The sequence below is a fragment of the Triticum urartu genome, chromosome 7 (assembly GCF_003073215.2).
Source record: "Triticum urartu cultivar G1812 chromosome 7, Tu2.1, whole genome shotgun sequence".
Taxonomy (NCBI): Eukaryota; Viridiplantae; Streptophyta; class Magnoliopsida; order Poales; family Poaceae; genus Triticum; species Triticum urartu.
Window position 1 is genome coordinate 205,329,686 of NC_053028.1, and position 23,622 is coordinate 205,353,307.

Below are 23,622 nucleotides of genomic sequence, written 5' to 3' on the forward strand. Positions count from 1 at the left end.
GCGAAACTCTGAAATAGGCAAAAAACAGCAATTCTGGGGTGGGCCTCCGGTTAATAGGTTAGTCCCAAAAATAATATATAAGTGGATAATAAAGCCCAATAATGTCCAAAACAGTAGATAATATAGCATGGAGCTATCAAAAATTATAGATACGTTGGAGACGTATCACTATCAATAGGTTCATTTCTACTATTTGTCTTCAAAGCCCTTGGGTTTTGAAGACTCTCATAAAAATCGCCTATTCACCCCCCTCTAGTCGATAACTAGCACTTTCAGTTGATATCAGAGCAAGGTGCTCCCTTGTTCTGTGTGATTCAGTTTAACCACCTAGAGTTTTAGCTATGTCGACTGCAGGGATAATCAAAGTCTCTGTTGCGTGCCCTGTCTTCGATGGCACTGAGTACCCGTACTAGAAGAATAAGATGCGCATGCATCTTGAAGCCATTGATGTCGACCTCTATTTTGTCGTCAAGAATGGTGTTCCCAAGGCCGGTGAAGGCGTCACCCCAGCTGATGTCAAGAAGTTCATTCAACTGGATTCTACTGCCAAGAACATCATTTGTGGTCATCTGACCAAAGGACAGTATGGTCGTGTGAGTGCTCTGGAAACTGCAAAGCTAGTCTGGGACTAGCTCTCCAAGGTCAATGAAGGCATCTCAACCCAGAGAGACTCAGGATCAGTGTTCTTCGCAATCTCTTCAACTGCTTCAAGAGAAATGACAATGAGAATGTTCAGCTGACGTTTGATCGCCTCACTAATATCACAAATGAGCTTTATGCACTCGGCACCACTGAAATCACCAAGCATGAAATCGTCAAGACACTCTTGAGATCACTCGACAGCTCATTTGACACCTCGGCCCTGATGATTCAAGAACGCCCTGACTTCAAGACTCTCGATCCGTCTGACATACGTGAGAGGCTCAACACACATGAGTTCCAGCTATCTGAGAAAAGTGATATCTATGGTCCAACTATGGCCGAGCTCGCGCCTTGAAGGCAAAGGCTGTTTCCTCATCTGAAGAAGAATCTGACTGCAGTTCTAAGGGTCCTGAAGACATTGGAAAGGAGCTTGCCATGCTCGTGAAGAAGTTCCAAAGGTTCACTAGGAAGAAAGGCTCCAGATAGTCTTCAAGATCCAGCTCAAGAAATGATGAAGCTTCCTCCCGTGAGTACAAGAAGAGAACGTGTCACAAGTGCAAGAAACCTGGACACTACATCTCTGAATGTCCTCAACGGGACAATGAGAACAACAAGAAGAATAAAAGCAAGGAATATGATTCTGATGACAAGAAAAAGAAGAAATCCGCAAAGTCTTCTTCTAAGTCTTCGTCAAAGTCTTCATCACACAAGAAGAGCTCATCTAGCAAGGGTCGTGAATTTGTTGGCAAGGAAATGGATTCAGAGGAGTTTGCATCTGAGGAGGTGGAGATGGAGTCTGAAGAGGAATCTGATTCAGGCGTGGCAAGCATGGCTTTAGCTTCAGCGTACGCCGCCAAGTCCATCTTCAACACTGAAGACGATGGCCTCTTCACCAACGCTGATGCTAAAGAAGATGACTATGCACCCACCTACTGCTTCATGGCATGTGGTGCCAAGGTAAACTCACGCGATGCTCACTATCAAACATCCAATGAAGATGACTCTGAATGTAAATCTAAACCTAGCTAAACCCTTGCTAAAATTGCAACATTGCAACAGACCGCTATGGAACATATTCAAAAATTGTTAGATAAAAGTGATGACCTATTGGACGCAGAAATGACTCGAACTCAGTCCTTCATTGAAGACATTAAAAATCTTCATGTTAAGTACGAAGAACTTGAAAGTCGTCATGAAACGCTCTCAACTACTCATGAAAAGCTCACCTACGATTATCTTCAAAGGAAGCAAGAACTTGAGAAATTGAGAGCGGCTCATGAAGATCTTCAAAAAAAGAATCAGTCATTTCGCGCTCAACAGATCAGTCCCGCTCAGGAAGGATTTGAACCACCATGTCTAAAATGCCTTGAGCGTGATAACGCTACTTCTGTTTCTGGATGTTCTACTGCTACTGTTATTGCAATATCTTCAACTGCTGATGTGGTAACTAACCCCTCTGCTGAGGATACCACTACTATTGCTGATGAGAATGCTAGGTTGAATACATTGCTTGAGACAGGAATGTACAAGAGTCTCAAAGGGCATCACAAACTATGTGATGTCCTCAAGAAACAGATTCTGAAACGAAACCCTAGGAAAGAGGGTGTTGGGTTTGAGAGGAAAATGAATGTTAATGGTTCTTACTGGAAGCCTGAGCAGTACCCCAAAACCACATGGGTTGCTGCAAAGGGACCTTCAGTGGATCCATCTACCTTATCTAGCTTCACTTGTGCTAACCCGATTATCATTGATGAATCATTTGATGCAAACTATAAACTGTTTAAGAATCATAACGGTGAAGTGTTTGCCAGGTATATTGGTACTAACTGCAGGAATGGACCACCTTTGAAGAATATATGGGTGCCCAAGAGTTGTCTTGAAAATCTTTAGGTGAAAGTCATCATGACACCACCTGGGAAGAAGACAAACCCCGGACCAAAGGCTTCACATGGTCCAAAGGCTTCATACAGACAGAGGACTCACCAGAGTCGCCCTAACACAAATGTTTTGCATGGAAACCATACTCAGGCCTACGAATATGAGCGTGTTTCATCAAACTGCCATGTTCATAAGACCAAGAACTACTCTAATTATTCTTATGAGTATTATTCACCTCCTGCAAGACTATTTGCTAGATGTAGACACACTGTCAGAAGTAGTTCCTTTACTCGGAGCCTCACTTGCATCTCTCATTCTTACATCCTGTCTAGGTACAGTATTGGCTGGTGCTACCACACTCGCATTGTCCTTTGTTACCGTTCCTCCCTGTTGGGTTATATAGTGCATTAAAACACCAACTTCCATTATTCGGGGCATTGGGGGCTGCAGGCTGCATGTTGTGTCCCCTACCCCTACCTAGGCCTCTGCCAAATCCTCTTCCCCCTTCATACAAATCATCGTCCATCTCACTTCGCCTACCTCCACTCCCTCGGCCTCCACGGCCTCCTCCTCTACCTCTCCTTGGTGCTAGTATGAAGTCACCCCATTCAAATTTTGTTTTGTCATGCTCACCCGTGCCGCATTCTTCATGCTAGTGCCCCATGAATCCACAATGATTACAAAAAGTTGGAAGCTTCTCAAATTTAACTAGGTACTTCTCAGTTTCTCCAGCCCTCGTTATCCCAACAGCTCGTATTAATTTCTTATTCACATCCAATCTCACCCTGACACGGATGAATTCGCCTATAAATCCATTAGGCAGAGTTACTTGGACCTCTTGCACTTCTCCAATCCTACTGGCTAGATTCTTCAACGCTGATGCACTCTTAAGGACTCCATCAGGTAATTTGTGGATTTGACACCACGTTTCCAACTATCCAGCCTCACCTTTTTTGGGTTTGAAAAACCATCATATTCAGTAAGCAACAATGCCGAGCCTTTACAATCCCAAGGTCCCTGGTGCATCGCTTTGTTCCAATCCCCCAGGCAGTTGAATTGGATAGAGAACAAGTTCACATTGATCCTCCTCCAAACAACTTGATTCGCCGAGTTCCAGGCTGCTTTCATGTCCGCATCAGAGCACTCTGGCTAAAGGTTTTTGCTGTCAACAGTCGGCCTAGGGCTAGCCACTTTGGCTTGATTTCCTCCACATCATCCTCTTCCTCCCAGATCAGATCATCTATCTCCTCATCCTGCAGATTCAGACCCTCCAGGAGTGTTGCCGCTTCCTGTCGGAGTAAATAGCCATGGGTAGCCTAGCCGGCTTCCCCTGGCCCTTCTGAAAAAAGTACGAGCCCGTCCGGCTCTCAAGAATCCAAGACATGGAGCCGCCTTCCCCTTGCTGGCTGCCATCCAAGCCGGCTTTCAGAAGGCGGCCCGACTTTAGCCCTCATGAAGAACGCCACGGGAGGGCCGACTTCGGGAAGCCGGCCATGAGAAGGCCGACTCCAAGAAGCCGGCTCCCATAAAGCGGTCGAGACCGTACCCTCAAAGTTTGCACCCACCTAACAGCGGTGCGACGGGGCGTGGCTACAGTAAAGCCTGCCACCCCGTATCCCGGAGCACGCCTGGCACAGTGCACCGTACGGAGTAGCCATGACCCGTCCGGCGCGGCACTGTTGCCATGTTGACCCTGATGTCACCCACGACGGGCCGCCAGCGCGGCCCACAGACGGTGGGCCCCTTCGGGCAGAGAGACGCCCGAAGGCGGACACGCCTCCAACCAGTCAGCCCAAGACAGAGCCGGCTCCCCGCAGCCGGCTTGCCGCTTCCCTCGAAGGAGACGCCCCATTAAGGAGACAAGACGCGGTGAGGCTACAGCGATCGCCCGACGGGCGGCGGCACTGTAGCCGCGCCTACCACGACGAGGCCCACGTCACCAAGATGGAGCCACAGTAACCAGCCGCCGACCAGGCCCTGGACAGTGGGGTCTGCCTGTCGACCAAGGGGCCGGCAGCCAGCGGGACCCACCAGTCGGCGGGCCCCAGCAGCCGGCGCAGGAGCCGGCAAGCGCAGTCACAGACGGCTGGGCCCCGCGCCCAGTCGGATTACCATTGTACCCCCGGGGGGTAGGCCTATATAAACCCCCCGGGGCACCCATGCAAAGGGTTCGACCCCCTGCTAGTCTTAGACACCACACAAGGAGAGGAAGCAGGCTAGCCGTGCCCTTCTTCCTCCTCCCACCAAACAGCTCAAGGAGCATTGTGTAGCTACTTGTTCATCTAGTGATCATGCGGAGACCCTGCAGAGCAGCAGTAGGGGTGTTATCTCCACGGAGAGCCCCGAAGCTGGGTAAGATTCGCCGGCGTGCATGTCTTCGCCTTATCCCGTTTCCAGGCACCGGCGATGTCTTACTGGCTCCCACAATGATAAGCCACCCGTTGGCATATGTCGCACCTACCACCCGACACTTCCTCCGATCTCCGATCCACTACTAGCACCCGTGTCCGCCATGACACCCCTGGGCGGAACTCCAAACCAAAACCCTAACCTCGAGCTCACTAACCCCAAGGGCAGACCCGATGGGAGGGAGGAGACGGGCCGGGAAGAAAGATCAGTAGTCTTGCGGGATTAGCCCCATCGATGGTGGGAACTCACGGTGGCGGCGCCACCGGGAGGACTAGAGAACCCTAGTCGCGAGACCTAGGGGTAAAAACTCTCGAAGGAGAAATAACTAGGCTGATTTGAGTTATTTCAAGAAATCAACTAAAACATTAAAAAAAACAACTGAAATTGAATTGGGTCGATCAATTTTAATTGTACTATTTTTTTAGAATCGATTTTAATTATACATGAATGATATCGGTCCATCAGATCAGGAATCAATGACGAATCAGAACTCAGTGACCCAAATTCAAGGAATTGCTCCACAGCGATTCCTTTACTTTTCCCTCTCTCTCGTGAGCCAGCCGTTACGAGGCATAGCAGCTGCTACATCCACTCACACCATTGCACACCGAAAGGCGCTACAAAAACCCCAAAGCAAAACGGCAGATACGGAAATACTACCTCAGCATCGGCGTCGCGCCATGGTGGCGGTGGGCGCCGGTGACGACGGCTGGGCGCGGCTCACCTCGCGCTCTGACTCCGCGGAGGGCCAGGGGCGGAGGCAGGAATGGGAGGTGGAGTTCGCCCGCTACTTCGCTTCCCCCCTGCGCGACACGTCGCCGCCGCCGCCGCCGCCGCCCGGCGTCCGTTACGTCACCAGCGCCACGGATTGCCATCCCGGCGCCTGGCTCCCAGCCGCCACGCCTGCCGCTCTTCGCGTCTCCCGCTCCAGCCACCCCTCCGCGGCCCCAGTCCTCACCGTCTCCGTCGTCGGCGTCGTCTTCGTCCGTACCGTCTCCCTTCCCTTCCCTTCCCCTCTTCTTATCTGCGTGGCTGCTTGGTGTTATGTGTTTGGTGAATGCGATTAGTTGTGCGCGCTTGTTTGTGAAGGAATTTGGGGATCGGACGGATTGGTTGTGGTTTTGACGAGTCGTGTTACATGTGCTCTGAATTCATTTGCTTCATGAACTTGTGAGGATGTGCTGGGATATCATACTTCACGCACTCTGATTTCGTTTCGTTGAAGTGGTCGTGGATTGTGATGGTGTGGATTTTGAAAGAGGACCTGATGCCCCCTTTTTTTTTAATGAGGATACCCGATGCCCTGATATTTGTGTATTGTACTCCACTGTGTAGGTGGAATCCATTCATGTTTTCATGCAATCAACAAGTGTAAAAACAAGGCTCGTTATCATCCTAGTATTTTTTATGTATATGTATTTTTTTCCCATGCACGTACTGTACCTCTCTAATCTGCAAATCGTGCCTGAGAAAAGAAATGGTGAATGCTGTATTAGTGTTCAAGACATGAGGTGAGGCGTCAGGGATATTAATGTTTCTGTGTGTTCATAATGTTGTTATTTATAGTAAGTTTGTGGAATTGTTCTGCATAAACATATTTGTTCTTTGGTCAGATTTCTATATCGAGTCCTGCCATACCATCGTTTTGTACCAATTTTTCGGGCATTCTGTCCTGTGTGCACTATTGGTCTTTAGGTATTTACTGTACTCCCTCCGTCCCATAATATAAGAGCGTTTTTTACACTACACTAGTGTCATGGCCTTTAGGCAGAGAAATTTTTTTACACTACGCTCTTACATTATGGGACGGAGGGAGTAATAATTATAATATGCATATGCTTCATGGCCTTTAGGCAGAGAAAATTAACTTGATGTTCTTTTTTTTTATCTCAGTGGGTGCTGTAAATAATTCTGAAAAGAAGTCCCATGTGTATATGTGGGATAACCTTGAGAACCTGCAAAGTTTTGTGAAAAATGCTTTCGTTTTGTAGCTAGGGTGGGGATCCTAGTTCTTCAACAATTTCTTCTAAATTGCATGTTTATTGTTATGTTTATTATTCTACAGAAGTTACACAAGTTTGCGAAGTCTCTATTCTAACATTGTTTTGCTGGATACCCCCTTTTCTTCACTTAACTAGTTAGCATTGCCGCCTTTTGCTTGTGGCACAGGAGGAGCACTTTGTGTCTATCCTCAACTTCTCATGGCCTCAGCTCACATGTGGGGGACAATGCCCAGGAAGTGGGAGCAGGGTGCTCTTTGTGAGCTTTTGTGATAAATCCAAGCAGGCAAGTCTTGTATAACTCAAATGTAATTCTGCTGACTGGCTTAGTTGAGTGCTGTACTGCACTGACTTGGTGACTTCACTGACTTGCCTATAAATTTGAAAGTATTCAGAACAGATGGAGGTTGTGTTCATATGATGTTTATGCACATGGCGTTTTCACATTCTTAATAACAAAAATATGTGTACAGTCATGATCACATCAGTTACTCTCGCTGCAGATACAGAAGTTTGCTCTACGTTTCCCACAGCTCAGTGATGTGGAGTCGTTCTTAAATTGTGTGAAGGTGGAATTTCCTCTCTTTCTGATATCCTAACCATGTGAAGCTGTGACGTTATGTTGAGTCTTGGGACTTCTTATGCCATCTTTTCTTACTGGCTCCTTTCCATGGTCACTTGTAATACAGTATTACACATGCTGTATACTTGTATTCAGAATGGAAAGTTGGAGATATCATTATGACATCTTTTAAGTGTAGTTGCTTATTCTTTGTGTGAGCTTGTACAGAGAAATAAAAATGTAATATCAATCTGGGGAACATAGGTTTTCTTATGTGCGTAATGAAACCTCTTGATCATATCAATTTTTTATGCCAACTACCAAATAAAGTTAGTCTTATGCAAAGGACAGCAGGCAGTTGTAGATCAACAGTACATATAATTATGTGCGGACCAGCAATCTTTCGAAAAATTCCTTAGTAATTAGTATTTACCGAATTTGTGCTACCTTTTCTGAGTTATGTACAACCAATATTTGATGGGTGTATCCATTCTTCACTAATGTTGAATGTACATCCCTAATGTAATACTACATATTGTTACGGTGCTGGATGGAATCATGTAGGTGCTTTGGGCACTCCAGCTCAGTTTAACTTCACTACATTTGCTCCTGTGCCCAGATTACCTTTTTTGAAAGTAAGAAATTGCGGTGGTGATAGTTATCACTTAGCATTTCTGCACAACTTAAATTGCAGGGGTGCTACGCCACTACTGCAGTTGTGAAATTGACCATTCATGCTAGTTATAGAATATATTTTAGTATACAGAGAAAGGAAGATCTTCACTAGTTTTGATTTTGCTTTGTGAGCTTTGTCAAGCACTAAATTAATTTCTGTTGTTGGTTAAAAGGAATGCTTAGGTGACACCATGGATATCGCATCATCTGGATGCGACTACATATGTGAAGATTCATCATCACGATCAGAATATATTGCTTCCAATGAACTTCCCCACAGGTGAAACACTAGAGCTGTTTTGGGTTTATATGCTGCACGACATATTCTCTGTGATAACATAATACTATAATGCATGGGCCTGATGATGCTTCAAGCTTTGAGGAGCCAGCTTCAGATCACAGGACAGAGGCACCAGCATTATGCTACCATGAGGAACCAGACCTGCCTGTTTCTGAACCTCTCCTTACTTCCAACATTGACAATATCAACTCTGGTTTCCCTCTTAGTTTCACTGAAATGCTGACAAATTTGTCAACTGAGACTGAATATGGTTAGTGAGTTCCTGTTTGATTAGGTTGTACTTAAAGCACATTTTATTTATTTTGTTTTTTCTTGGTTGCATGAAAGCATTGTGCATGTACGGATCAGATGCGGTGGACCTGCATCAACTGGGTGGAACTGACCATCCTCAAGAGGTAATGTATGGCGGATCAGATGCGGAGGACCTGCATCAAACTGACCATCCTCAAGAGGTAGTGCATGCCGGATCAGATGCGGAGGACCTGCATCAAACTGACCATCCTCAAGAGGTAATGTATGGCTAAATACTGCAAATTTTATGTTCACCTGACCATCCTATAACAATAAGCCGAGCGATTCTGGCCCCTCTAGTCTCGTCTTTTTAAATACTGCAAAAAAAATCTACTTAAGTAATGTTCTTTATATTTGTAATTTTTGCAGGTGTTCACACAAGACACTTGTCATGATGGTACAAAAAATTTCAGCTTCATTTGCTGCTTATCTGTCTTGACGTTTCCATTTTTTCTGACATGTATACAGTATTTCCTTCAATGGCAGCTGCCTGTAATGAAAATACTGCTGATAAAGAAACTGATACTAGCAAGTCAACAAAAGAAATTGATACTAGTAAATCAACAAGTGATATTATGGCAAGGATAAAGGTATTTTGTTCTCATCGAGAATCTCCAAGTTGGTCCGCTAGTTTTTCCCTCTTAATCCAACATAGAGTTATCTTATGTTTATTGTTTTACTCTTGCAGACATATATGGCTGACGAGTCATTCCATGGTATGCTTTCTACCCCTCTTCTTGCAGTACTAATAAAGTAATAAGATAAACAAAAGGGAAAACATAAAATCATTTTTCTCAGAATTTTCATCACCACTACATAGAATCCTCATTTGGAAACCCATGCGATGATTTGTATTACCACTGCATAGAATCCTCGCTTCACCGCCCTGTGTTGTATTGATTTTGTGCCTTCCCTTTCCTAGATATGCTGTCCAAGCTTGAGAGAGTCATTGATGAACTGGGTGTGGACTTGTCAGTCTACTCCTAGACACATAGGCAAACCTCCTCATTGCCGTGTGAAGCCTCTGTTTTCCCTGCTCCGCTGGAAATTGAAATGCAGAATGTGGTGCTAGTTCACTCGGTGGTTCCTGAATTGTTGCTTCTAATCCTAGCAATGTAGTCACGTACGCATGGATAGGAACTTAGTGGGGTTTATATATCGTGCATCATTGTGTTATGTACATTTGTGTGTTGTGTTATGCTCCTTATGCTGCTGCGTGAGAACAGATGCTACGAAAATAGCAAATCAATACATGTGTTGGTTTATAAATATATGTATAAGTGGTCCTGCATAATGATACAGGATCAAGGGTCATTGATAAAATACTACTAGCATTGTAGTATGGGTAAAACGGTAGAAGTACTAGCTGAAGAACAAGTGACGCAATACTTGTTACCAGTACCAAGGGTTGGTTTATTCGGTTTCGGTGAACGTACAAATTATTCCCAGTTGATAAGTAAACGTACAAACGGCACAAGCATGACATATATGAGTACATGATTGGCTAAAGCCATATTCATCATTAGACCGAAGACAGTAATAATAATAAAATGGCGACCAATGCAGCAGTGAAACTTAAACTTGACAGCTGCGCCGGATGGAGTAGGAGAGCAGATGGAGATGGAGACGGATGGCAAAGGCAACTTAATTAGTTCTGCTGGAAGCCACGGATGAACCAGTTGATCATCTGGAGCATGGGGTGCTTGGGGGGCTTGAGAAAGTGGATGGGCATCCAGCGTACCCCCCTGGCCTTGTTCACCATCCGGCAGTCCCGCCTGATCTGCCCCTTGTTCTTCTTGATGATCACGTCCAGCGCGCTCACCTTCTGCATCGCCTCCCCGAACCTCTGCTGGAACAGCGCGTCGTCCTTGGCGTACTGCTCCACCAGCGGCCTCGTCTGCGGGTCCAGCGCCAGCGTGTTGTCCGAGGTCAGCAGGCTCCGCCGCGCCAGCAGCTCCTGGTAGTAGGCGTTGTCCAGCTTCTCCCCGGTGCGCTCGTCGAAGTTCACCTTGGGCGCCTGCTGCGGGTTGTCGTCCGGCCTGGGCCGCGGGCACATCTTCCGCAGCCGCTGCGCGAACGCCGGGTCCAGCGACGGGTCGATGTCCGCCGTCTTGGAGAAGCCGTAGATGCGGTTGGAGAACATGAAGCAGTGCGCGCCCCCGATGGAGTGCGCCCCGGAGAGCGTCACCAGGTCCTCCTGCGACAGGCCCCGGCTCGCGAACAGCTCCGTCAGCCGCGGCACCGTGTGCCCCGGCACCGGGAAGTTGCCCGGCAGGTCGTCCATCCGGGAGTGCGTGCCGTCGCGCCGCCCGCCGGCCACCTCGTAGCTCGGCAGCCCCGCCGCCACCGCCGCGTCGCGCGCCGCGAACGACAGGATGTCGGAGCACGACACCGTGCGCGGGCACATGGCCTCGATGCTCGCCTTGGCCACGTCGATCGTCTGCAGGCCGTGCAGGGTGAACCCGTTCGCCGACGACTCCTTCTCCGGGACGTCGCCCGACGGGGACTCGTCCAGCAGGATGGACGCGTCGCACCCCTACACCAAAGCAAGCACACCGGCCGTGATAATCAAGAAACATTCTGCGTTGGCTGCCTGGCATGGCTCGTGGTGATCACGGATCATGCATGCATGCATGCATACCGTGATGAAGCAGTCGTGGAAGAAGATGCGGATGAGGCCCGGGGCGATGGTGTGGTCCATGGCGTAGTCGTTCATCACCACGTCGCGGACCACCTGCTCGGCGTCCGGGCACGTCCTGTTGTAGAACCCCACCCTCAGGCCTTCCACGACGACCGCCTCCACGACGGCGAGGCGCGGGGCCGTCGCCAGCGCAAGGGAGAGCAGGAGCAGCGTCGCCATCGAGAGCCGCGACATGCCGGCCGGGTCAAGCAGCACAAGGGAGAAGAGGTGAGGCGAGCTAGAGGAGATGGCTCGACGGAATGAGCTGCATTTTCGTCGGAAGCAGGGGGGCTGTGGAAGCTTAAGTGCGTGTTTGTTTCGAGAGGTCGAGCAACTTAGGCCTCATATTCTTTGGCCGGCCACTTGCTTTTTGTGGAGGCTGTTCTAAGAATAGGCCCGTCGACGGACGGTCAAACGAGTCTGGATATATTTGACAGCTACTAAAAAACACAGAATGTTGTTTACGCAGTGTGATAACCACATGCAAAAATGTGTAGGCTAAAATGATGGGGAATTGTATGCACCCCCAGAAAATCAAGGTAGTTTTTAGGTATTCAAGAGCTCTACCTCAAAACACAACAAATTTCTTCTCATTAAGTGGTTTTTCAGAATTTCTTAGTTCTCACCTGCGACGGAGCAACTCTAGCAGAGTCATCATATCGGCCCAATCAGCATAATAACCACCAATAGGTTGATTTTGATCAAAAAGACCACTCTAGCAGAGTCACAATTCTAATTGTTTCCTTGCAGAATTTGCACACACAATGAGGGTAACAGAGAAATGTAATGCTTACAGGTTCATTGTTGTTGCATTGGAGGTCATGATCGGGAAGCATCCCCCGTGAGTTTCTAACCTCTTCGCCCACGATTTCTTAATCACAAAATGATGATTTACTCAAGGGCATGTTGGACCCGCGCTTCAATCATTTAGCAAAACAACCTGCAAAAGATGTTGTGTTCATCGTCAGAATATCACTTGCTTGCACCAGGGTTAATCCTTAATCAAGGACTCCAATGTGATATGCAACACATGCATAGGCTTACCACTCCCGAGCATTTAAACCTATCGCAATAAAACAAGTTAACCGTCATTGACAAAGCTGGGTGGAGGTAGGGGGCCATCGCCCCCTGCCTAGGACCAAATTGTGAAGATTTTTTTTGTTTTGGAAAGGGCTTTGTTTGAATAAAATACTATGTAGAATTTTTGTTGGGGACTTCACTGAAATACACCTTTAGCAATCCAAAGATCCTTGAAGAAAATGCGAAGGTAAATAGCAATATAATCAATGAGAAACCAAAATTCAAGAAAATGCTCTTTCGGTCAATGTCATTCCATAATCCAGACACTACTACCTCCGTCCGAGCTTAAATGGTCGTTTGGCCACACAGTCGAGTCCACCTTTTTAAGGTCGCATGCATGCAAGAGCCTAGTACTATAGCTAGTTGACTCGAAACAAAAAGTGAGTACTACCTCCATCCAGGTGCATAGGGCGTCAAATAAAAATTTAGTATTCCAAATATGTGAGTCACCATGCACGGAAGGAGCTCCTCATTCCCCGTGATCATTGATTTTCATTTTACATGATGCTATTTTCATTGGTTGACGTATTAAATAGGACTTGCATACCGCTCTTAAGGAATTAATGACATGAAAACCCAACATAATGGTTGGCTCTTCCTAAAGGAACTACTCACACATGGTCATGGAGGCAGCAAGGTTGATGAAGATGGCTCCGACAATGGCTTCTCCTCTGGCAAGGCTCTGGAGTAGGGCTCCAGATAGGATCTCTTCAAAACAAGGGTTTACAACGACAAATGGTTTATTTATATGAATTTATGGCGGTGGGATTGGACTAAGGTGGTGCTTGTGGGCCCCACATGGACAAGGGGCGTGGTCACCTCCTGGCCGCGCCACCTGTCCTTGTGGGTCCCTCGTGACTCGTCTCAATCTCTCCCGAAGCTTCTTGTGTTTCTTATTGCCCAAAAAATCATGTTAAATCGGCAACATATTTTGACCTTCATAGATATTGACTTTCTGCAAAACCAAAAACAAGCGGAAAACAATAACTGGTAGTGGGCACTAAAATAATAGGTTGGTCCATGAAAATAATATAAATTGCTATAAAAATTATATAAATATGATAATATAACAGCATGGAACAATAAATATTATAAATACGTTTGAAACGCATCAGTGCCTGATGCCGGTGATGTCTGCTACGCAACTTTATTCTAATAGACTCTGTTGGGTCTTCAAGCGCAGAGTTTTGTAGAACAGTAACAAATTTTTCTGAAGTGGATGAACTAAGGTTTATCAATCCGTGGGAGGTGCATGATGAAGATGGCCTCTCTCAAACAACTATGCAATCAAATACAAGAAATCTTTTGTGTACCCAACACACCCAATACAGTTGTCAATTGTATAGGTGCACTAGTTCAGCGAAGAAATGATAATAGAAGCGTAATATAGATGATAGAAACATGTTCTTATAATCTGAACAGCTAAAAACAACAAGGTATATCAAGTAGGAAAAGCGAGCAAAACGTTGTCTCAATGCTTAGAAATAAGGCCTAGAGTTCATACTTTCATTAGTGCAATCTCTCAACATCATTAACATAATTGAATCACATAACAATCCCTCAAAGTGCGGCAAAGAATCACTTCAAAGTCTCTATTCCTATCAAAGAAAGTATGATGAAATCGTTTAGGTAGCAAACCACCTCAAAGTTGTGTTTCCAATCAATCTTATGAACCGCCCCAAAGTGTCATGAATAGTTCTGGAGATCGTACTACGACAACACCATATGATACACATCAATCAACTCTAATGTCAACTAGATAGCCCAATATCACCACAAGTATCTGCGAGTGAGACATGCACCATGTGATCTCAAATACAAAATATTCAATCCAACATAAAGAAACCTCAAAGAGCAAGACTTAATTCATCATGAATATAAGAGAGGGAGGTGAACATCGTGTGATCCAACTATATTGATAAAACTCATGATACATCAAGATCGTGCCAAATCAAGAACATGAGAGAGAGAGAGAGAGATCAAACACATATATAGCTACTAGTACAAACCCTCGGCCCTGAGGATGAAGTACTCATGCATGCATCATCCATGGAGGCGGCAAGGATGATGAAGATGGCCTCCATGGTGGCTTCCCCCTCCGACAGTGTGCTGGAAAAGGCCTCTAGATGAGATCGCTTCAGAACAGAGGCTTGTGGCGACAGAGTAAAAGTTCTAGATTTCTTTCCGGGGGTTTCTCAATTTATAGAATTTTTCAACGTTGAAATCAGGCCAAAAGGAGTTATGAGGGACCCACAAGCTCAGGTTGCACTCCCGTCCTCATAGGGCGCGTCATGTGAACTTGTGGTCACCTCGTGGGTCTTCTGGTCGTTCCTCAAAGCTTCGGGAGTCTCTTATGTTACAAAAAAAGGTCAAAAAGTTTCGTCGTATTTGGACTTCGTTTGATATGGTTTTTCTGTAAAAACCAAAAACAAGAAGAAAACAAGAACTGGCACTAGGCACTAGATTAAAATGTTAGTCCATAAAAATAATATAGAAGTGCATCAAAACCATGTAGAACTCTTGTAAATATAGCATGGATACTTCATAAATTGTAGATATGTTAGAGACGTATCACCTGACTACCAGGATGCATATATATTCTTCGTGCAGCAAGCCAGTGAGGATAAGAATGTGACACCTGTGGCGCTAGAGAGCAAGGAAGAGATGTGACGAAACCTCGACTTCTTGTTGATGGATTTATGTATTGTTGCTCCTTTGAATTTCTTGCTCAAAGCAGTAGATGCATAGGCAGGGAAGTGTGGCCAATGGCATTGAGTTGTGGATGACATGGAAGGTGAAGCGTTTGGAGTAAGAAGACGATGAGTAAAGGAGAGTTTGGAATAAGTGGAGTGGAGTCATTTACCAGAAGTGGAAGCGCATGGGGTGGTAGAGGGGTGCGCAATTGAGCAAATAGGTGACAGGTTCATAGAGTAGAAATCAGGGCCGGCCCTGGGGCATGGGCAGGGGGGCGACGGCCCAGGGCCTAGCCCAGGGAGGGGCCCATGATGTAGTGCACATATATAATATAGCCAAGCAAAAATAGGTGAGAAAAAAATTTATGAGAGAAGAAAAATGAGATGAGGTAGGCCCATCAGATAGCAGGTAGTGATTAGCGAAGCGTCACGCACGCCGCACGGCAGGGCCGCTCGTTTTGATTGTGAAACAAATCAATCGAAGATCTCGCGGACGCCTCCTCGTCTGTTCGTCCACTCGTCGCTGTGGTCGCCTCGGTCACCGCTGTGCGCGTCGCCCGCCATGCGGCAATCCAGCAGCCGCAGCCCGCAGCAGTACGTATACGTATGTATGTGAGCAGTGAGCGCAGCCCACAGCAGTACGTATACGTATCCATGCATAACTCTCTGTACCATGTTCCTGATCCATCCCTGCAATCCCTATTTTCAGTAATTTCTTTTATTTTTTAGAACGTATTCAACTATTCATCCATGATCCATCCTCTAATTTCAGTGTACACGAAGTTCCAAATTTTAATGTATAATTTTCGAATTCAATCTTTCATAGTATGTATTCAACCATCCTTTTTTTGTCATTCTATGCACATGTCTAGGGTTTCAATCATTCAAATCATCCGATGTATAAATTTTTAATTCCTTGAATATTTTTTTCTTCATAATATTAGGACATTAGCCCGCCATGTTGCCTAAGAAGCATTTGTCAGTTGCTCAAACAAGAAGAAAAAAGATAGAAAGGGATCTGAAGATTCAACAACTGAAGGGTACTTAAGTATTATTGTTGTCGATGGAGTCAGTTGAATTTGGTTCTTATTTGAGGTAATCATATCATGTTACTTTCAATTTTCTATCTTTTTGGTATTTCTGTCGTAATATGGCATTATCCAACAATTATTATGTTTAAGTTTATGTACCACGCACGCGCATACATATATATGATCTTAGGACATAGGGGCGCATGGCATCGAATTCGCCTAGGGCCTCCCGAAACACAGGGCCGGCCCTGGTAGAAATGAAACCATAGATCGGCAACAAAAATTATTATTTGTTCAATTTTTTATCATGGAAAGCTACATGCGCAACAAAATTAGTTAGTGAGGATCAATCCTTTATAGGAAATTTGAACTTCTGCAGTTATAAATGGATGACCAAGCATAAAAGTTGCGGATGGATGATCGGAGAGCATGGGATATGCGTGGAACCAGTATTAGTACCGAGGATTGACATGTCACAACATGTCTAAGAGCATCTCTAGACGATCCCTTAAAAAATAGAGGAGTAAACCACCGAGTAAAGTTAGTGGAGTAATATTCTACTCCTCTATAGGTGGCTGGACATAGCTGATCCCCTAAACTTAGCGAAGTAAAAAAAGCATAAGTTTTTTATCCTAGCCACATGAACTTCAAACACTTACACAATATATCATTAAGCATTCAAATTTTTGAAAATAAACATGCATAACATATTAACCATTCACAAACATATAGTTTCATGGATCAAGATATTCAAATTAAAACCTGCATAATTCATCCAAAAGGCATCACTTCATCGATCAAGTTTGATCCAAACACCACAAGATAGCATGTTTTATATTGTGGATTGAGGCCAACCATTGACATGCATGAGCACGAGCACAAATTCAAACACCATCCTCGCCGAAGAAATCACCACCACCACCATATACATGCCCACCATCATCACCACCACCATCCTCTCTGCTCACATAACCACCGCCACCACCATTCTAAAGAGAGACATCCGTTTCGGTCAAGATCTCCCCACGAGTGAGCTCCCAATACTTTCATGCGATTTCATCCATTGTGCTTGGCTTCATGAACATGATAACACGATCTTTGACTTGGCATCCCGAAGCCTCTCCTCCTCAAGTGCAAGTCTACGCTCCTCTGCCTTCAACTTTCTCTCTTCAGCCGCCAACTTGGACTTTGATTTCTTGTCCTCTAGCATCTTGAGCTCATTACACCTTGTCGTCTTCTCTTCTTTGTGTTCGACTGCCAACACCTTCTTGGCCTCAATCATGGCCACAAGTTCTTCTTTGTATGTGCCACCGAATGCACTTCTCCTCTTTCTCTCTTTTGCAATATTGTTCCCATCCGGTTTATTGTTGGCCTCTTCATCCACCTAGTCATCCTCCTCAACGGATATTCCCAACCTCGATCTTTTTGGAGTGGTCTCTGCAACTCTCTTGATCCACTTCTCGTTTCTGCAAAGCTCTTTGCAGCAATGATGCAAAGTGAAGGTCTTGTGGCCAAACTTCTTGTTCCTATGCTTGAAGAGATCTTGGATGATGGGGCCAAACTCCGTGACTGACATGCCGCTAGGTGGTGCATGATTCACTTGATCGATACAAATCGGACCATCGGTTGTATTGGTCGTGGATGGTGCCCCAACGATGCCCAAGAGACCCTTTGTGTGCAACTTGATGTCACTTCCACGGAGTTGTTGTAGTACTCCGCAAGCCGATGCATCCATGGAGATATTCATCCAAGCATAGCATAAAGCAACATCTTCAACTTGATTGTAGTTGTGAGTTCTTGTCCTTGGTGTCTTGGTGCTTGTTTGGGTCACCTCCTCAACCTCATCTTCTTCGGCCACCTCCCCTTGATGATGGCAATTTTTTTTACCTTGTTGGCATTTCTTCGAGCAATTGGCAGCGACGGCGCTTTTTGTTGGCGGCGACGGCCGGACGCGCTAGAACAGTGGTCGTAGGGTTGGCCGGAGATGCTGCATGAGGCACCGGATGTGGACAAGAGGCCGGATTGTCCTTCTTATTCTTCGCGGCCTCCTCGTCGAGGGCCAACGCCACGACTGTCGGTTTCCTATCTCGCTTGCCGCCGACGGGAGCAGCGAAGGGCAACCTACCATCACCGGAGAGGTAGTGGCCACCCTGCTGGCCTTGGTGGCGGTTGGAGCTGGTGCTTGTGGCCGGAGAAGGATTTTTATCCTTAATCTTTTTTTTTCAGTGCGGGTGGCGGCGCGGGGGTGGTTTCCCACGGCGACGCGCCGACGGGGTAGCTAAAGGGTCTTGGCTATCCATCTCAGCGAAGGCGGCGGTCATCGATGGCGATTGAGGTGCGTGGGGCGGCAACGACGACGACGCGAAGGATGCAACCCGCACGGGCAAGAGAAAGAAAAGGGAGAAGTTTTACTTGGCCGTGTAGGGGGCGAGTGTTTTTAGGCACTAGGGAAATTTCGGGCGAGGAGTAAAAAGTTTTACTCTCTTATAGGATTTAGTATTTCAGCTAAGCGCAATTTAGAGGAGTAGAGGATCGGCTAGAGATGCTCTAAGCTAGCAGAAATCTTGATATGTGTAGTGCATGCCTCCGTCCGAAATCAGTTGCAACTAATTCCCGACAAAGGGAGTACATTTCAATACCGTTTAGATAAGAATACTATTTTATTTCTTGTTTCCAATGCAAAGCTAGAGTACAGATGCGGTGGTAGAAATTTCTACATTATTTACCGCATGCAATGACTACTAATGTTGTAGTACTCTAGCTCAATAGTCTTTTGTAACACTATATTTGTCAAAATTTATTGTACTCAGATAATAAATTTTGGAGAAAAGAAGTCAAATAAACTTTAGAATAATCAATAAAAGACTGTATGCATCATTCAATGCACAGATCAAGAAAACTCCCCTCTTTTTCTCAAAAAAATTCAATGACTACTAAGCTAGTGCCAATTGCTCCCAATATATTCATGTCACCGCGAGCTACCGGTGGTGCCGAGCACTGCTGGTCGCCCTGCCGCCTGACCGGGAAAGGCAGGTAGCGCGTAGCACGGTGTCGGGGTGCCGCGGAGTTGCAGCTGCCGACCCTTGCCACCGGCGACGCCATGGAGGAGCATCTCCCACTTCTGTCCATTTGCGAGCGGTGAAAAGCAACGTGGAGCGCGAGCTCCTCCTCGTTCGTTCCTTAGCCCAGTCGGTCTCGTCGGAGCCACTCTTGAATCTGCTTTTGGCCATGGCGGAGGGGACAGTAGAGATTGGGGAGAGGAAAGGGAGGAGATGGGAGAGTGAAAAGGTCGAGAGGACTCAAGCAAGCGGGGTTTGACTAGGGTTCCAGCGAGCGGCTGAGATTCTGCTTAGGAACAATGGGGGTGTGGGCCATAGTAGACCGGTCCGGCATGACGATGGTGTCCGGGTCTCCTCATGTCCTCCTCACATATGGGCTGGGGATGAGGGTTGTCGGATAGCACGGATATTGGGGTTGCATGTAAAAAAACTCAGTTGATGCCTTTTTTTCGTCCGCGCAGCCCGTTGGGGCGGGGAGTCGAACTCGCGTTGCCGGCGAAGGCGAGCCTTCTTCAAGCTTAGCTGACCAACACAACTGCAACGCACTTGTTCTTTGATTACCGCTAACATCAGATGAAGTAGTATGGCCACGGTATTTAATTATCACTTTGTTTTTTCTATTTAATTTTTAAAAAAATCCTGAATTTAATAACGTTCATCAATTTTGAGACAAAAGTTCACAAACTTCAAAAAAGTTTATCAGTTTGGAGAAATAGTTCATCGTTTTTTAATATAAAGTTCATAAACTTAAAAAAGTTCACCGATTTTGGAAAGAATCATGAAAAAGTCCATCGTTTCTGAAAGAAGTTCATCGGTTTTGAAATAAGTTCGTCGGTTTTGAAAAAAGTTCATCAATTTTGGCAAAAAGTTCATCGATTTTGAAAAAAGTGCACAAATTTGACAAGAAAGATTCATCAATCTTGAAAAAAGTTCATCAGATTTGGAAAAAGTTTATCGAATTTGAAAAAGTGCTTCTATTGGAAAAAAAATCATCGATTTTGAAAAAAGTTCATCAAGTTTGAAAAAATAGTTCATCGATTTTAAAAAAAGTTCACAAATTTGAAGAAACAATTCATCAATCTTGAAAAAAGTTCATCGGATTTGGAAAAATTTGATCGAATTTGGAAAAAAAGTTTATCAAATTTGAAAAAGTTCATTGAATTAGAAAAAAGTTCATCGAATTTTTAAAAAGTTCATCGAATTTTTAAAAAGTGGGTGGATTTGAACAAAAGCACTGAACGAGGAAGAATAAAAATAAAAAGAAAACAGAAAAACAAAGATAGAAAACAGGAAAAACAAAAAACAGAAAAACAGAAAAAGAAAAAGAAAATAGGATAAGTAGAACAAGTGATGGAGCTTAGCGCATTCAGGTCCTGTGATGGGATGGTTACCATTGTGCGCACTGAACCAGTGAATTTTTGCGCTTTGAATACGCTAGCGAAAGAGCTAAATGGGCAGAGCCCAGCTAAAGCGCCTGCATGCGCCGGTTTGCAGAAAACCGAAGAAACCGGCGCCTGCAGCGCCAAATAGATTTTGCCGTTGGGGCGTTTGGGACGGAAGGCGCCCGGTTGTAGACGCTTTCAGGCGGGCCAGCACAATTTATTTTTTTACCTAAAAAAGCACAATTTATCTTTTTTTATAAACTGATGCGGGCAATTTACTTTTTTTAGGGGTTGCGGGCAATTTACTTGGCAGCTATATTCGCTGGGGAAAAAGTCTAAAATAAACCTTCAATTTGTAGATGAAAGCTAAAATGAACCCTGAACTCTCAATTCTTGAAATCAGCACACTGAACTCTCTGATCCCGGTTTATTTTGAACCTTGAGAGGATTTAGCTGGTATTGGCTGAATTGGGCCAGCCTATTAGTAGTTGCTTGCGCTGCTCTGCTTTTCTTTATTTTTTTATTTTGTTTCTATTTGCTTTTTCTTTATTTTTTCATTTGTCTTCTTTTGTATTTTATTTAATGTTCTTTGTTTTTTCTCTGTTTTTTCTTTCTTCGTTATAATTTTCTTTTTATCTTATTTCTTTTCATATTGTTTTTTTCGCTTTTATTCTGTTTCTTTATTGGTAACTGGTTTTCTTTTTTCCACAATTCTAATTATTTTCAGTACCCTATGTACAATTTTTAGTGCAGACATAACATATGTTTTGGTACACTTTCGACATTTTCAGGTTTCAAATTTTGTTCCCAGTTTTACAATTTTCAAAAAGTGTTCGCACTTTCAAATTTTCGTCAGGTTTCAAAAATATCTATGTTTCAAAAATTGTTCGCTTTTTTGAAATTGATTGCTTTTCCAAAAAATTGTTGTTTTCTTAAAGTATTCAGGATTTTCAAAAAGCGCTCCCAGTTTATAAAATGTCCGGACATTTCCAAAATTGTTTATGCTTTGACTATTTGTTTGCCCCTAAAAAATATTTTCAAAGTTCAACGCTTCAGTATGTGCTTAAATACATTGGGCCTTTATTATGTCACTTGTAGTTGTTTGTATTTTTGGCTAGCGGGATGAGCTTGACTCAGCCAGGTCCCAGTTGAGTGCACAGCCAACAATCCCGGGATTTAACATGCCACGTCAACAATCCCTGTTTGAGAACTCACTCAAGGTTGAAAATAGACCGGGATCTGAGAGTTCAGTGTGCTGAGTTTTAGGATTTAAAGTTTGGGGTTCAATTTAGCTTTCGTCTACAAGTTCAAGGTTTATTTTAGACTTTTTTTATTCGCTGGCGCTCCAAAAGGGGCACTCTAGGCGAGGAAAAACACTGCAGAAACCACTCGAACCAGTAGCTAAAACCATCGCATAGAGCTCCCCGCAAGAAACAGCAACGGCTGTGCGGCCTGCGGACGCAACTCCAGAACACGCAGGCCGTGCCCGGACGGAAGGTAGGCCGGGACGAGGGAGTACATGTCACGCCATGGCGCCGTTCTCCCGCATGCAGCTCAGGTGTCCGCCGCATCGCCACGCGCCCAGCCCACGTGTCGCCTCGCCCCGCGCGCGCACCGCTCTTCTCTATATAGCCAGAGCCAGATCAAGGCACCGCACCGAGTTCGCCGTCAGACCGCCTCCGCTCGTGCTCGCCACATCAAAGCCTGATTATCGTCGTCTCCCTCGATCGATCTCCACCACCTGAGCTCGCCATGGCCACGACGGCGTCGGCGCGCGCGCACCAGCAGCACGGCGGGAAGCAGCAGCAGTACCAGCCGCTGCGGCGCATTGAGGGGCTGAGCCTGAGGTCCGCGCTCCGCAGCGACCCGCGCGTCCCCGCGCTGGCCGCGGCCGCGCTCCTCGTCCCGCTCGGCGCCGCGCTGCTGGCCCTCTCCGGCCTCTTCCTGCTGGCCACGCTCGCCGGCGTCGCGCTCGCGGCGCCTCTCGTCCTGCTCTTCAGTCCGGTGCTCGTGCCCGCCGCGCTGGGCGCCGCGCTGGCCGTCGCGGGGCTCGCCGCCGCCGGCGCGCTCGCCGTCTCGGGGCTCTCGGCGCTCGTCTGGGTCGTGGGATACGTCCAGAGGGGCCTGGCGCAGGGCGACTCCGGCCGGGTGGGCGGGATGGTGGTGCAGCCGTTGGACAGCGGGAAGCGGCACGGCAGACAGGGGGCGCCGGCCTTCGTCGGGCACAGAGTCGGGGACGACGCCGGGGACGCTCTGGGCACCACCAAAGCGCAGGACGTCGCCAGCGCCTAACTAGAGCTGCACGGGTGAACATATGTACTTCCGCGTCGTGCGTATGCGTTTGATTTGTCGAAATCTGATGTACATATGCGTGTTCGTAGTTTCACCTAGTACTCTAGTTTGATCTGCGGAGATGTAGAATAAAGAGTATCATTGGTAATAGAACATCAATAATGTGCGGACAGGTAACGACGGATGCTCAAATACTTTCTACTCCCTCAGTCCGGGAATAAGTGTACTTATATCAGTCGTCCTAAGTCAAAGTTTTATAATTTTGATCAACTTTTTAGAAAAAGGTAATAACACTAGCGGTGTCTAAACTTGCTATCGATGTTCATTTTGATGCAAGAACTTGAAAAATACACCGAACCAAATCACGTTTAAATATGTATGTATTGATGCAAGAACTTGAAAAATACACCGAACCAAATCACGTTTAAATATGTATGTATTGCTGACTAGATATGGCAGCATGGCACGAGGCCCACTTGTAGTGTCGGGAAGGAGTCCCACCTGTCAGTGCACAACTGAATAAACAAAAAAGATGCAAGGCCAAGTTTAGTGCACAACTGAATAAACAAAAAAGATGTAAGGCTAAGTTTCGAATCGGAAACCAGTGCGCCGCAAAGGACATGCTCCAACCAAGTGCCCCCTGTACG

The 23,622-nt window shown here is 45.9% G+C and overlaps 3 protein-coding genes across 7 annotated transcripts; 2 read left to right on the forward strand and 1 right to left on the reverse strand.

Moving 5' to 3' along the window:
- The first annotated feature begins 5,510 nt into the window (after positions 1-5,510).
- LOC125524455 (protein POOR HOMOLOGOUS SYNAPSIS 1-like) lies at positions 5,511-9,834 on the forward strand. Of its 5 annotated transcripts, none has more exons than XM_048689510.1 (10): positions 5,511-5,912; positions 7,099-7,215; positions 7,433-7,498; positions 8,340-8,446; positions 8,542-8,717; positions 8,816-8,976; positions 9,128-9,155; positions 9,227-9,348; positions 9,447-9,474; positions 9,681-9,834. In XM_048689510.1, the coding sequence occupies exons 1-10, from the start codon at positions 5,610-5,612 to the stop codon at positions 9,743-9,745; spliced, it is 1,173 nt and encodes a 390-aa protein (XP_048545467.1). In that variant the 5' UTR covers positions 5,511-5,609; the 3' UTR covers positions 9,746-9,834. The 5 variants fall into 5 exon arrangements, with proteins under 5 accessions (XP_048545467.1, XP_048545465.1, XP_048545466.1 ...); XM_048689508.1 differs by having other exon boundaries at positions 5,513-5,912; positions 8,795-8,976; XM_048689509.1 differs by having other exon boundaries at positions 5,513-5,912; positions 8,795-8,976; positions 9,245-9,348.
- A 323-nt stretch (positions 9,835-10,157) lies between these two features.
- On the reverse strand, positions 10,158-11,865 carry LOC125524456 (peroxidase 5-like). The gene is made up of 2 exons (XM_048689514.1): positions 11,400-11,865; positions 10,158-11,294 (listed from the first exon to the last, which is right to left on the reverse strand). The coding sequence occupies exons 1-2, from the start codon at positions 11,631-11,633 to the stop codon at positions 10,407-10,409; spliced, it is 1,122 nt and encodes a 373-aa protein (XP_048545471.1). The 5' UTR covers positions 11,634-11,865; the 3' UTR covers positions 10,158-10,406.
- Positions 11,866-22,327: 10,462 nt separating this feature from the next.
- LOC125523935 (oleosin 5-like) lies at positions 22,328-23,152 on the forward strand. The gene has a single exon (XM_048689007.1). The coding sequence runs from the start codon at positions 22,436-22,438 to the stop codon at positions 22,973-22,975; it is 540 nt and encodes a 179-aa protein (XP_048544964.1). The 5' UTR covers positions 22,328-22,435; the 3' UTR covers positions 22,976-23,152.
- The last annotated feature ends 470 nt before the right edge of the window (positions 23,153-23,622 follow it).

Coding starts and splice junctions, on each gene's coding strand:
- LOC125524455 (XM_048689508.1), top strand. CDS start 5,610: ATGGTGGCGGTGGGCGCCGGTGACGACGGCTGGGCGCGGCTCACCTCG. Junction 7,499..8,339: donor CGTTCTTAAATTGTGTGAAG/GTGGAATTTCCT, acceptor GTTGGTTAAAAG/GAATGCTTAGGTGACACCAT. Junction 9,156..9,226: donor ACAAGACACTTGTCATGATG/GTACAAAAAATT, acceptor ACATGTATACAG/TATTTCCTTCAATGGCAGCT.
- LOC125524456 (XM_048689514.1), bottom strand. CDS start 11,633: ATGTCGCGGCTCTCGATGGCGACGCTGCTCCTGCTCTCCCTTGCGCTG. Junction 11,295..11,399: donor TCCACGACTGCTTCATCACG/GTATGCATGCAT, acceptor GCTTTGGTGTAG/GGGTGCGACGCGTCCATCCT.
- LOC125523935 (XM_048689007.1), top strand. CDS start 22,436: ATGGCCACGACGGCGTCGGCGCGCGCGCACCAGCAGCACGGCGGGAAG.